The 14,147-nt window shown below is 40.7% G+C and overlaps 1 protein-coding gene across 1 annotated transcript in view; it reads left to right on the forward strand.

Moving 5' to 3' along the window:
- Positions 1 to 309: 309 nt before the first annotated feature.
- LOC134671568 (tRNA (32-2'-O)-methyltransferase regulator THADA) overlaps positions 310 to 14,147 on the forward strand; it is a 39,400-nt gene continuing 25,562 nt past the window's right edge. The window contains exons 1-10 of the mRNA XM_063529427.1: positions 310 to 491; positions 911 to 1,091; positions 2,113 to 2,382; positions 3,200 to 3,467; positions 4,228 to 4,388; positions 4,824 to 5,029; positions 5,442 to 5,623; positions 7,052 to 7,239; positions 8,747 to 8,897; positions 11,510 to 11,665. Of these exons, the coding sequence (XP_063385497.1) occupies positions 401 to 491; positions 911 to 1,091; positions 2,113 to 2,382; positions 3,200 to 3,467; positions 4,228 to 4,388; positions 4,824 to 5,029; positions 5,442 to 5,623; positions 7,052 to 7,239; positions 8,747 to 8,897; positions 11,510 to 11,665 (1,854 nt within the window). The 5' untranslated portion in view covers positions 310 to 400. The remainder of the gene's footprint in view (positions 492 to 910; positions 1,092 to 2,112; positions 2,383 to 3,199; positions 3,468 to 4,227; positions 4,389 to 4,823; positions 5,030 to 5,441; positions 5,624 to 7,051; positions 7,240 to 8,746; positions 8,898 to 11,509; positions 11,666 to 14,147) is intronic.

Below are 14,147 nucleotides of genomic sequence, written 5' to 3' on the forward strand. Positions count from 1 at the left end.
AGCGTTTTACCTACCAATAAAACGCTTATTAAACAACTTACTCATTCGAAGCCTATTTCTATCGCTGCCTGGTGTAAATAAGACGCAATGAAGCTCGATTTGAATTCGAGAATCCATTATGGCTGCCATGGTGGGGTTTAAACGGAAACAAATGGCGGGAATGTAGGGTGACCAGTACTGAAAAACGGCACTTCAACCAACATAGTCTCGGAAATCAGTGTTGCTACTCATTTATTATAGGCTTCGAATGAGTAAGTTGTTTAATAAGCGTTTTATTGGTAGGTAAAACGCTGGTATTGTCTGTGGTCTTTTGTTGTCTTAACATTGAGGTTATGTTATTGTTGAAACGTTCACGTTTTCTCTTTAGATATACAGTTTATGAACTGAAATTGTACTTATTATGAATGATCTAAACTTGAGAGTTAGCGGAGGGATAGGCGAAAAGGTCAAAAAACCCGCTGCGCCGTTATCTATTCCTTATTGGAACACTGGTTTGTAAAGTTTATATACTTCTAGTTTTAAAGTGTAATTACTTTCTGATTTTGTGATATTTTATTCAATAATGCAATTAAATATGAATTCAGATGCATAATACATCTGAAGGAAAGGTATGATTATTCTTACTTTAATATAATTGTCTGTATTAAATCAACTCAGTGATTGGTACTTACTACTTACAAATGTATGTTTTTCATAACTTAAGTGTTCAATAACAAAACTACCCAAAAGTTGTCTGGCAGAAATCAGTTTAGCGATAACACCGCCTTCTGCTACCCCTTCCTTTTTTGCCTAGCCTAGCCTGTATTTCACCTGTGTGGTGTGCTGTAAATATAGATAGGTAGACTAGGTAGTACATATTGTAATTATAATAAATTTAAAACCATTTAATTTCTTACTATTGTTGTTTTAGGTGTTCCTAGTGAATTTTTCAATAACTTCTTAAATTGCAACAGTGCCGATAACCAGTTAAAGATACTAAAGCAGTATCTAAGCAGCCATGGAGATGAGTTTGACCAGGAAACAGTCAAATTTCTTGTCTTGCTTTTCTGGCATGCAGATGCTAAACATCCTGTTAAGGGGTTCTTAAAAAAGTAAGTATGAAAACATTGTGGTGGAACTAAATTCAATTAATATATAGCTATCCATGCCTTAATCGGCAATGGCAACCCTAGCTAATCACGAGTGTGAGCTCTGATATGGTTGGCATATCCGAACTTACTTTATTAATGGGACCAAGTTTACAGTAATGTACAGCTCTGATACCAAATAAAAACTTTAAATCAAAAACAATATTGGAAACTAGAGTAATTTTGAATTAAATCTCATACTAAGTTTTTTTATTCGAGAGCTAGGATTGTAATAACATCCAAGTTTTGCCATTGTTTGATGAAGCCAGTATATTGAATCAACATAGGAACTACATAGCCTAAGATAAACAATATAAATGATCTCACCAACTCACTGCAATTGTCACTGCTAGACAAAACATTTTTAGATTTAAAAAAAAAACAAAGGGTTGCACTCCGGGAGTGCCGACAGAAGTGAAAACTCAATGACTAGTCCAAAATGTCTGCAGCACTATGTACAATTGACCCATCCTCCTTTCTATTGAAAAACTAGTTCCGAAATTGCTGGCCAGTGAGCTTAAATTTGTAGCGTTAATTGTTTAAAATTCGATTAGAAATTGTAAAGTTACCTTGCAGACCTCGCATCTAAATATATTTGGTCATGATAGTTTGAGTTTTATTCACCAGTACTAGAGTTCACTTTTATTAGCGATTTCATCAAGATGTAGCTTTGTTGAATTATATTGGAGTGATATAAAATTAGAATGTAACTGTGAGATCCTCGTATTTCAACCCATACAAGATTAGAACATTAAGCTTTATTGCTTAATATAAAAGTCCAGTTTTAAACAATTGACCTGATTATGATACATTATGACTAAAGTTCTTTGGTGAATAACATTGTCGGTTACACATGACGTCAGCGTTACGTGTTACGCTGTCTCGAGTTTATAATTTTTTCCCCACCTCAAAAAGTGCTCAGCACCGCTAAAGAAGTTTTCACTTCAAAAAGTTGAGGTCATTGACTTGAGTGTGATTATTCCAGGCATATAACTGACTCCAGAACACTCCGCCAACCGTTCACTGAAACCTTAACTTCAATAATTATCGCAGAGACTGACAACTTAACTACCCTCCCATATGAGGGTTACATAGATACCATAACTCGGCTGGATGCCGCTGTAGATAAGTTTCAACCTGGTGCTGAAGCTGTGAGTCAATTAGAGATTGCTGTTACTGCTTACTATGTAAGGTGTTTGGAGACCTGTGTGGAAACACTCAAGTTACACAATAATACTGCAGGAGAAAATGTTGGGTAAGTTTAGCGTATATTGTAAACACTTTCGTGTAGACCAGCCGGGCTAGCACATGATTAGTGCTACAGTATCTCAACCATGAAATAGACCTGTCCCTCTTTAATTAATACTCTCTCTCTCTTCGATCGGTCCCTCATTTCTCAGGATTGTGACTCTGATTCCGTCAACTACTTGTCTCCATCGGTCCCGTTCTGTAGCTTCGTGGAGTGTGTCGCTAACAGGTATTTTTAGTTCCTCTGCTATTTGGTCCGACCATCGTTTGGGACTTCTACCCCTAGGCCTTTTTCCCTCTATTTTACCGGTCACGATAAGGCCTTCCAAATTGCTGGTATCCCTGCGTGCAACATGGCCAAAATACCGCAATATGCGTTGTAAGCAGGTTGTGGATAGACGTTGAGTTTTCTATTTTTAATTGTTTGAGAATAGATATGTTGGGCTTTAATTAATACAGTTAAATAAAGACTGGTAGTCTATCTTGCGGGCGAGATACTATAGGACCGACCATGTGCTAGTCCGGTTTAGGTATGGTCGTGGTAGGAAAGAAAAATAAAAAGTAAATTTGTGGTTGTAATAAAGGTAATAAAATAAATTCGCGATAGACCTGTTTGTAAATGTGAGTTAATATGTATTCAAAACGCGAATGTTGTAAAATGTTACAATTAAATTAATGATTGAAATTGCTATTTAAACTCTCAGATTAAATACTTTATTGTTTCTGAAAATAAATACAAGTAACATGAATAAAACTGCTCGAGCTCTTTGCTTAATGAAATTCATTTGTATTGAAAGGATTTTATTATAGTCATATTTTTCCAGCGCCGAAGTAAAATCGGAGCCTCTCGCTCCCACAGAAATAAACAAAATATATGACCTAGTCCACCTAACTTTAAGACTTCTCCTGTACATGATACAGAAAGTGACAGACGAAAACAGAAGCAAACTGAGCTCTATGTTCCAAAGGATAAGGACCATTATTTTTGCACTGATGTTGGGCAAAGAAGTGCCCATGGATACGAAGTCTGTGAGTGGGATAATATATTTGACATTGCATTTATTTGAGAATGGATCTAGCTCTTGGATTACGGTAAGTTCTATGAAGTACTTCTTATTATTGAACATAAACCATGCATCACATTCACACATAAATCGGGAGCTCTTTTCAAAAGAATTCCAAAATCGATATTCATATTCATATTTTTCATATTAATTTGCACACTTGTCAAATCATGGGATTAGTTGTCAAGCGAACCCCAGGCTCCAATGTGAGCCGTGGCAAAATGCCGGGATAACGCGAGGAAGAAGAAGAATTTGCACACTTTTTTGTAGAATTTCGTTAGGTCTCTACCTATTTCAATTTTCTTACAAATATATCACCTGCATAAGTCTTTTGTCGTCTGTCATCCAATGAAAGACAATAACGAAAGGGCAACCATCATACCCCTACAAGCCACTTAGGCCCCCCCCACATCTGGCGTCTTTCGAGCGTCGGCGTCTGTCGGCGTCGGTCCAGCGCTATGGAAAATGACGTCGCTGCGCAGTTGCGTCGACGCTGCGTCGACGTCGGCCATAGAATTGTAGACGCCGACGCTCGAAAGAGGCCAGATGTGGGGGGGCCCTAACTTACCTTGAGGTCTACAATTTGAATAGGTCGCCATCAGATATATCCGACCGGCCAAGGTGTTCACAATATCTGAACACGCACCCTAACGCCTTGACAATAGAGGCGTGTTCAGATATTTGTGAGCACCTTGGCCGCTCCGATATATCTGATGGCGACTGTACTCAACTTATATTCGACTTTATTTGTGTCCAATTTCGTTTTAATTATAGTTCCCTTTGCACAGGAATTAGAGGAAGATCGTAGTGCAGAAAACGGTACAGTCAATCTATCAATCTACTCCGCCGTGGCAACAGTTGTGCCTCCGTCTGAGCTGGCCGTCGTAAAGGTCAAAGGTCAGCTAGCTGTGCTAGATCTGACTGAAAAGATCCTGACCCTAGGAGACAGGTGATACATACATATAAAACGAAATAACACAATATCAGCTAAGAGGTAAGATATTATTACCTAAATGTATGGCAATCAAGAGTTGTAATTCTTCTTCTTGATCGTGTCCTCATGTCTGAGGGACGTGACTCTTATGGGGTATTCTTCCTATCACTTCTCTCCAGGCCTCTCGATCTTAGGCCATCTGCATTGTTACCTGGAGCGAAGTCTGGGTAGTTGTAATTAGTAGGTATTAGCATACATTTAAGCAACAGTTTTATGAAATTGCTTTGCAGGGTTTATTTATTCACAGTTTTTTTATAAAGGTAGCTCTTAAAGGTTCGGTATTACCGGGTGCGTTAACGATGGGGGGAATATAATGACTTAGGTACCTACCCTTATTCCCATTTCTAAAGCCTATCAGATAGGACCAAAGTCTGACGTTAAACTCCGCAGGTACTCATCTGACCCCAGCCACACCCTAGCCGTAGCGCGCACCCTACTCTCAATCGGCCGGAGTCTAGACGCGGGCGCGGCGCTGGCGGCGCTGCTGGCGCGCTGGTGCTGGGCGCACGCGGAGCACCACATGGACAGCGTGCGGCATCTGGCCGCGCAGCTCACGGCGCGGGTTGTAGCCGCTGCTGTACAGTTACAGAAGGAAGGTTAGAATCAAAACTCGTGAGCTTAGGTGCAGCAGTCTCAGTAGCTCCGAGCTGGCGGCGCTTCCGGTGTGTTTGGTGACCGCACACAGAGGCATTAAAAAACAATATTTTAAGCAAACGAACGCAGTCGGATAATAAAATTGGGCCTTAAAGTGTCTGAATCCTCCGTTGCCATATTTCACACCTAACACTTTCAGTGCCAAGCGTTCCAATTCCAATGGAACACAATTAGTATGTAAGCAGTGAATGTGTTAACTCGTAAGGGCCACTTGCACTTACACCATTCACTAACCCGGGGTTAACCGGTTAAACCTGTAGTTACCATGGTTACCAGTACAATTTGACAATGGGTTAGTGGGATAGTGCAAGGGGCGCTAGGGGATGCAAAATAAGTTATAACTTTCCGTTGCAGGCAATCCTTCAACCCTAGAACACCTCTTCGCATCGCTCTCTACAGTGGACAGTTCCCGCAAAACCTTCTACGTGGTTCTAACGGCGCTGACGGAGGCCCTGGGGGCTGCGGTGCTGGCCCGGCGGCCGGGCGTCATCCGTGACGTCATACACGCGCTGAACACTCAGGCGGTGCAGGCTTGCGTGAGTACTAGACCACCTTATAACTCTTTACCTGGCCCCCGTCAGGCGTGGCTCACTCCTTGATTTCGTCGCTTTGCAACAGGTAGCTCCGTACAAGTACATCCGTCCCACACCAATTATGGTGGCTAGCCATAAGCCGCGCGTGGCGCTGTCGCCACCTAGCGGTCGTATCTGTCGTAACAGACGTGTTTTGTTAAAGAGTGAATCTTCTGTACCTAGTACTATTATTTATTCTGTGCCACCGTATTGCTGCTCGCTCCAGTGCTAAATATTGGCCCTGCGGACGTTCGGAGCACGCCTTCAAGCCAAATTGTCCATTACCGGGCTTCGCACTCTGAGTATGTACAGTCAGCCAAGAAAGTGGTCTACCACTTTTCGACTCTATTAATCAGATAACAGAGTCGAAAAGACCACTAGACCAGTAGACCACTTTCTTGGCTGACCGTACCTACAGTAAAACTTCTCTCTTCTTCCTCGCGTTATCCCGGCATTTCGCCACGGCTCATGAGAGCCTGTGGTCCGCTTGACAACTAATCCCATGATTTGACGTAGGCACTAGTTTTTACGAAAGCGACTGCCATCTGCCATCTGACCTTCCAACCCAGAGGGTAAACTAGGCCTTATTGGGATTAGTCCGGTTTCCTCACGATGTTTTCCTTCACCGATATTTCGTACAGTAAAACTTCATATAAAAAAATTAAAAAACTTATCCCAATATCACACTAAATAGTGTAGCGAGTGCGGCGATTTCTATATCGCGCTAACGAAGTTTTTATTGGTACTATTGTTTATTGATATTGGCTGTTTAGAGGAACAACCGTATACCGTATCTCTTCATTCTTCACTTGAAGGTATTAAGGGCAGAAAAACACTATCAGAATATTTTCTTGTATATACTTGTATTGTATTGTAGTACGGGCGATTTTCCGCAACTCGACGTCTTGCGCCTATTTTGCGTGATAGGGGGTGGACTAGTCCTGCCAGCCCAGCTCCTCGAGGAATCCCCCCAAACCTTTGATGTTGAGTAGGACCTCGGGGAGGTCTCTCGGAGATCCAAGATGTTTTGCCCTGTATGGGGCCACTCCGCTGCATTCCAACACCACGTGAGAGGCTGTTTCTTCCTTCTCCATGCATCCACGGCATAGGGGACTGTCTGTGACACCTGTTATAAAAAGATGTTTGTTAAAAGGTCCATGACCTGTTATGACACTGGTTACCATACTCAGTTGAACCTTTCCTAGTAGAAGGAGCGTCCTTGTGAGCTTACCGTTGATGCCAGGCATGGCTTCTTTGGCTTGTCTGCATCCAGTCTGGTTTAGTCAGTGTTCTGTGTGTAGTTTCCAACAGCATTGTATTGTGTATATTGCTTTTTGGAGAGCGTTTTCTTTTTAGTTTTAGTTTATGATTTTTTTATATATATGTTTTCAGGCCACAACATTCCTCGAAACCCTTCTAAAGAAGCACATGCAACAAGCAGACCCTGAGACCATCTACCGACAGTGGATCGTCGTGATCTTGGAAACGGTCAAGTGCGAGTCGGACCCGGCGGTGCTTGGTATACTGGAGAAAATCCTGACTAAAGCGGTGCAGTGGGATAGCGGGGTGCTACGATATATGTGAGTCCGCGGCTTAGGCCCACTTGCACCATACTGCTAACCCGGGGTTAAGCGGTTAAACCGTTAACCTAGTGTCAAATTGTACTGGTAACCATGGTAACTCCAGGTTTAACCGGTTAACCCTGGATCAGTGGAATGGTGCAAGTGGGCCTTAATCGTCAAACCGATTTGTCTTTTATAAAACTGGTACAGTCGCCATCAAGATATATCGGAGCAGCCGAGGTGCTCGAAAATATCTGGACACGACTATAAAGCCTTAACAATAGAGAGGCGTGTTCAGATATTTGTGAGCGCCTTGGCCGTTCCGATATAAATGATGGCGACTGTAGGAACACAAGCAGGATGATTGGTATCACTACACCTTATATGTATATACCGGGTGTGGCCTGTAACACGAGCAAATAATTAAAACATAGATTGTACTCCTCAAACGGTGACACTTTTGTTCAACAACTTCTAAAAATTATGAAGGATTTAGACTCCCTCTTTTTCATACAAAATAAATATTATATTCAATGGACGCCATCGCCACGCCATATCATTGTGATTGACGTTGCTTGTCAAGCCTTAAACATAACAAAATTCGCAATATATTGCGTCTTTGAATAAAAATCAAACTACAAGTTATTTTCAAAAGTCGCTGAACAAATGTTGATCAGTATGAGGAGTAAAGCCTACAGTTAAATTTTTTGCTCATATTACAGGCCACACCCGGTATATATACAACAAAGTCCTCCGCCGCGTCTGTCTATTTGTGTGTAGTATGTTCGCGATAAAGTCAAAAAGTACTAAACGGATTTTCATGCGGTTTGCGGGGCGGGTCGCTAGAAAAATATGTTATGATTATGATAGAACTGAGTAGGTAGCTATTTACGGAACTGGAGTTCCTAAGGAATCTTTGTTTGTCTGATGGGCGGTTAGGGTTTCTGGTTTCTCGACCTTTTTAATTTCTCGAGGCACGGGAATTCTCGACCAAGATTTCTCGAGTTTCTCGAGTATCTCGAGAAATTTTGAAAGCTCCAAAAAACATCATGTTATTTAATTTTTTTCGCTTTTTTACAAATCAGACTCGTAGGAATCGTAGGTAAGATCTATAGCTACAGGATATGTTATAGCTAGAACGATAGGGGACGGATCAAGGTCGTTTTTTATTTGGTTGGTAGGTAATAAATGTTTTAAGTAGGTTCCTACCTGAAAATGTAAAAAAAAACATTCTTCATATTTATTTAACTACCTAAAGAAATACATTATAGACACATCATGTGCTACACGCGTTTTCTTTTTACTTAAATATCACAAGAGATTAATTCTCGAGTTCTCGAGGCATTGAATATTTTTTTCCCGTCTCGACTTAGGACAAATTTCTCGAGATTTCTCGCCTCGGGAATTCTCGAGCAGAAACCCTATGAGCGGTAATATTTGTCCTTGTTGTTAGGAATCCTTTTTATCCTATTTCGATTTTGAAATGTCTTTCGTGATTTTATAAAAAAATAACTTTTTTTTTCAGCTTGCCCGAGCAGCGCGCACTAAGCTCATACCAGGGCACCGATCTAAAATGCATCTTATTAGTACTGGGCGTAGTTCGAAAATCCGGTGTCGCGTACAAGGGAGTTACGTTCGACGACCTCAGACACTGCGCCTATGATGCTGATGACGAGGTAATGTATGACTTATTGCTATATTAATAAAGTACATTTTGTAATGATACCAAATTGATGTTAACTTGACATAAAATTTATTTTTCATATAAATATACGATAGTATCGAATAATTATTAATTTAACCTAGTAATAAATGCATAAGTATTACAAATAATACCATTGTTATAAAATAGGAGTAAAAGTTTATTGATAAGGTAGATACAAATATTAAAAATGAAAATAAACTAACTTATCTATAAAATAAAACTAAATTAAAACTAAAACCTAATACTAAATAAAATAAGATAAAATTAAAATATATCTAAGTTCTATCTAATAGTGTTTTTCTGCCCTTAATACCTTCATAAAGGGCTCATAACATATAAAATTAAATTTGTTACCTACAATACACAATACCTACATCATCCCTGTTATTACAAGCTTTTATTTAATTTCTAATGTATGTATGATTGAGTCAAATCTCACAAGCTAAATTAGACCACGGGGTCTTATTTAGCTTGTAAGATTTGATTTGAAGATTGATACATTAGGAAATAGGATGGGGACGGCCCCATTATTCGATTGAGCTGAAACTTGACATAGTTGGGTGCTTTATTATGGCACCATCGAGCTGATCTGATGATGGACACAGGAGTGGTGGAACTCTGTGATTGTGTTTGGGGTTATTAGAATAGGGTATTTGACTACTAGTCAAATCAATGTCTTTTTTCGAACTGTCAAAACGATTTTGCTTCTATGGAATTTATATGAAACACTAGCATGTGCCGTCACAATCATATTATTTACTCTTTATAATTTTTACGGGTTTTAAAATATAAATTTTGTCTAAAAATAAATAACTGCTGTCTACGTTTCTCTATTCTTTATTCAGGTAAGCACTAAGTACAAGTTTACAGCTCCAGCCAAGGCACTTATACTGTTAATAGGTACATAATAATTAATAATAATTATTATGTGTGTCATTTATATAATCTCGGGACCATGGGGTCCCGGACTTTTGGTAGGCGTGCGTGTGGCCGAAGCCAACACGTAGAGGCCCCTTGTAAATTGACAATTTAGTCTAAGTGTGATGTGACACTAACCGACGATTACCCCTGTTTGCGCTATAGTAGTGCACCCAAGGACAAGCCCCGGTTAGTGTAGGACTATTGCAAGAAAAAGGAACAAAAAGAACTGGGCTATTGGGTTGAGATGCTAATGGACTGGTAACTGACTATGGAAGAAACTATGGCACCTGCCTTGATCATATGTTATAAAAACACGAAAAATAGGCAGGTGGTGACTCGCCAACTCACAATATGGGTCCCCGAAAACGGCCGCTCGCACGGAGCGACAAGGGGACAACATCGCGTGAGCGGCTCAGGGTGTGGAGAGGTGTGCACCGCTTTCTACCCAGTGGCTGTAAGCAGCCACTGTGCCAACTCGCGTCTTAGGCATGTTTCACTTCCACCCTGCGAGCATATAGCTCTGACACCCCACTCTGGACGGCCGGTTAAGGCAAGCCAGAGGTGAGAGTCCTGCGACCCCTGCTCAGTGTTCACTCCAGCAGGCCAATGAAGGCAAGCCGGAGAGAGGGGACTGACCGACTCTCGGGGGTATGGGACCCAAGGGACGTCACTTCCCATTCAGCTCGCCACAAGCTGCCCTGGGGGTAATTATTATTATTATTAATTGTATCTCCTTAGATATCACGGGCCCATAATCCCGGTTTTTTGATAGGCTTGCGTGGGGACACAGATCCAACACGTAGAGGCCCCTTGGAGAGCTTTTATGTCATGTAGAACGCCTGCTGAAACCCATTCACAGGTGCAACAATAAACACCCATGAACCGGTCGCAGCAGGCATTGGGACTATTGCAGAAAAAGAGAACATTTTACCGGTCTATGGATTGAAGTTTGGGTGGACTATGAGACTGGGTTATTACAAAGACCGTACGGACAGTCGGACACCTGCCATAACAATGTTTTCACAAGTTATCGAGGCAGGCGGTGACTTGCCGCTGACTAGATGGGCCCCTGAAACTGCCGTCGCGAAGACGACCAGGGGCAACATCGGTGTGAGCGGCTCAGGGGTGTCGAGAGGTGTGCGCCGCTTTCTACCCAGTGGCTGTTACCAGCCACTGTGCCAACTCGCGTCTTATGCATCTTTCACTTCCACCCCTGGAGCATATAGCTCTAGCGACTCCTCTCTGGACGGCCAATGAAGGCAAGCCAGAGCTGAGAGTCCTGCGGGTCTCCGTGGGGTCCACTCCGACCGACGAAGACACGCCGGAGACGGAGACCCTGACCGACTCTCGGGAGCACTCGGGTCCGTGGGGTCGTTAATCCCCAACAGCTCGCCACAAGCTGCCCTGCGGGCTTATTATTAATAATTATTATGTACTGTTAATAGGTACATATGTTGTCAGTATCATAAAATTAGTACACTTATTGTATTACACACTTTTCGAATTAAATCTCAAAAACTTTCATGCATGATGTAAAATAATTTATTTTAAATACATTCAAATACCCTATAGTATTTGTTACCTGTTAAAAGGAAAGTACAGTCAGCGATAAAAGCTTGTATATATTTTTTTAGACATAAATTTTATTTTGATTGTCCACAGACCCGTGTGTTAAGTATCTCACTAGTGTCGGAGTGTCCTCGCTCAACACAGCCTTTAACGGAGGACGAGCTAACCTTCGTACTGCATTTCCTGCAGTACAATATCAACGCGCAGTCCCCGAGCTTCAGGCAACTGGTGCTGGCTAATATGAAGAAGGTAGGTATCTCATTCTTAAAGGGGCCCACCTTCGAGCAACACCGGCTTCCGACATGTCGGAAGGGAGGGGCCCAAGCGATATCTCGCCGTACAAATCTTTCTGCCATTTTTCGCGGGGGGAAAGGTGCACACAGTCGCATTTCTCACACACTTACATACAAAATCCAATCTGTAATGACGACACAAATACATAGAAAATGACACACATCAAAGACAAATCTTGCAAACCTCGATCTCTTTTTGTGTACGGACGAGTGACTAGTGTCACAACACGCACACTAACACATTTTCGTTGAAGTATGTCATTGTATTCTGAGAGATGAGAAGTCGGATTTGTCGCTCGACCGATCCGCAATTTGTACTGAGCGAGCAAAATCGATAAATCCAACAATTACTTGGGACTAAAATATAATAATTGTATTTAAATGTAATTTAACGTATGATATGTAAAAAAAATATTACATGTGAAATGTAACACTTTCTTTTTTTAAATTTGATGTCCCCGACCTCTTTTTATAACAAAAAACCGAGCAAACAGGCATTTTTGTGCAGCAGTGTTCACGCGCGCGTCTGGACTCGGTCTAGTGAAAAATCCAAGTGCAACTAGTTTTATTACCCGCGCTAGATTAAATTGACGCGCTAATCTTGTACCTCGGCAGAGGGGAAATAGTGCGAATGCCGCCTCCCTTCCGTGTTGCTCGAAGGGGCCCACTGATTAACTGTCCGCCGGACGGTATCGGCCTGTCAGTTTTTCGGACTGTGAAAATTTTGTTCTAACTGACAGGACCCATCGAGTTTGAAAATAGTATGTGCTAGCAAATATGAAGAACTTGAAGAAGGTGTTCATTCACTCAGTGCAAGGACATACATACATGTAAAGAATATACAGTCATCTTAAAAAAGGATACTTACACACATATTTGACCACCTGTTTTTTTATTTAAATGGGTCACTAACAAATAACCGAAGAATGCAATGTACAGTCAGCAGCGGAATTTGCTAAGCGGGCGAGGTGTTCATTATCTTGGCACGCTCTTATTCTCTTAACAACGACTGTGAGAAATTTCAGCAGGATTTAAACCGCTTCTCGGACTATTGTCATGCCAATAAACTTAGACTCAATATGGATAAATGTAAACTTATCAAATTTACAAAAAAAAGACTAACTTTAGATGACTCATATTACTTATGTAACACCAAACTAACCATAGCCCATTCAATAAGAGATCTTGGAATTACATTAGATTCAAAGTTACATCTTGATCAACATGTAAATAATGTAATCAGTAAAGCGTTTAAAATGTACGGGTTTGTAATGCGCTCTAGTACCGAATTTCGTCATCCGAACACATATTTGCACCTATTCAAGTCACTAATTCGCTCTCAACTAGAACACAATGTATCTGTTTGGAACCCTTATTACAATAAATATAATGAGGCCCTCGAGACCGTTCAAAAAAAATTTCTAAATACTATGTACTATCGTTGTCATCGCAGTAGATTATCTTATCCAGAGTTACTTAACAAATATTGTATGTTAGATCTTAGTTCTAGGCGCTCATTACTTGAAGCATTAGTACTATACGGCATCTGTAATAATCAGTTTGACTGTATTGCTCTCAATAACAAACTTTGCTATAGAGTACCCAGCCGCAGTAGACAGCGAGAGGCGCGCCCTCACCAGCTGTTTGTAACCGGCCGCTGCCGCACGCACGCTGGTGAGCGCGCTCCTCTGCGCAGACTTGTCAGTACATACAATAAAAAATTTAATCACATAGATATTTTTGGTTGTAGTTTAAGTGTTTATAAAAAACATATTATTGAGACTTTAACACGCCCTACAGACTAAGTAGTTCTTCTAGTTTCTCACACTGTATTTCATAATAAATGTATATTTATATAACTACCTCACCATTCTATGTTGTTGTTGACACCGGGAGTCCGGTGATTAGTTCGGCTCTGAATGAACATTACATTATCTATAGTAATAAGTGGTAAGCGGTGTGGGCCACACATATTGTAGATATTATAGCAATTATAGTTAAATAAGTATAACTTGTAGTGGTTGTTTGTTTACCTAAATAAATGAAAAAGAAAAAAAAAAAAAAAAAAAAAAAACAATAAAGACGCAACAACGTAAACAATAATAGTAGTTTATGTGACTGCTACATAATGAAAGGCATTAAAATACGAGTGTGGGTTTATGAAACGAATGAAATGAGTTTCATAATAGTGTCACACGAGTGTTTTAATGCCTAATTATGTACAGTTACATACACTGCTTTATCTACACACATATTATAAACTTTCTATGATATATTCACTAACTTCATATTACAGCCGACTTTGCTCTCTGGCGGAACTCGCGGATATGAGATGGCGTTTCCGAAATATCTTTATCGCAAATTTTACACGAAACTTTTGTTATAGTTCCTTTAAAAACAACAAAACAAATTATTTTTTACTTATAAACTAATTAAAA

The sequence above is a fragment of the Cydia fagiglandana genome, chromosome 15 (assembly GCF_963556715.1).
Source record: "Cydia fagiglandana chromosome 15, ilCydFagi1.1, whole genome shotgun sequence".
Classification (NCBI taxonomy): Eukaryota; Metazoa; Arthropoda; class Insecta; order Lepidoptera; family Tortricidae; genus Cydia; species Cydia fagiglandana.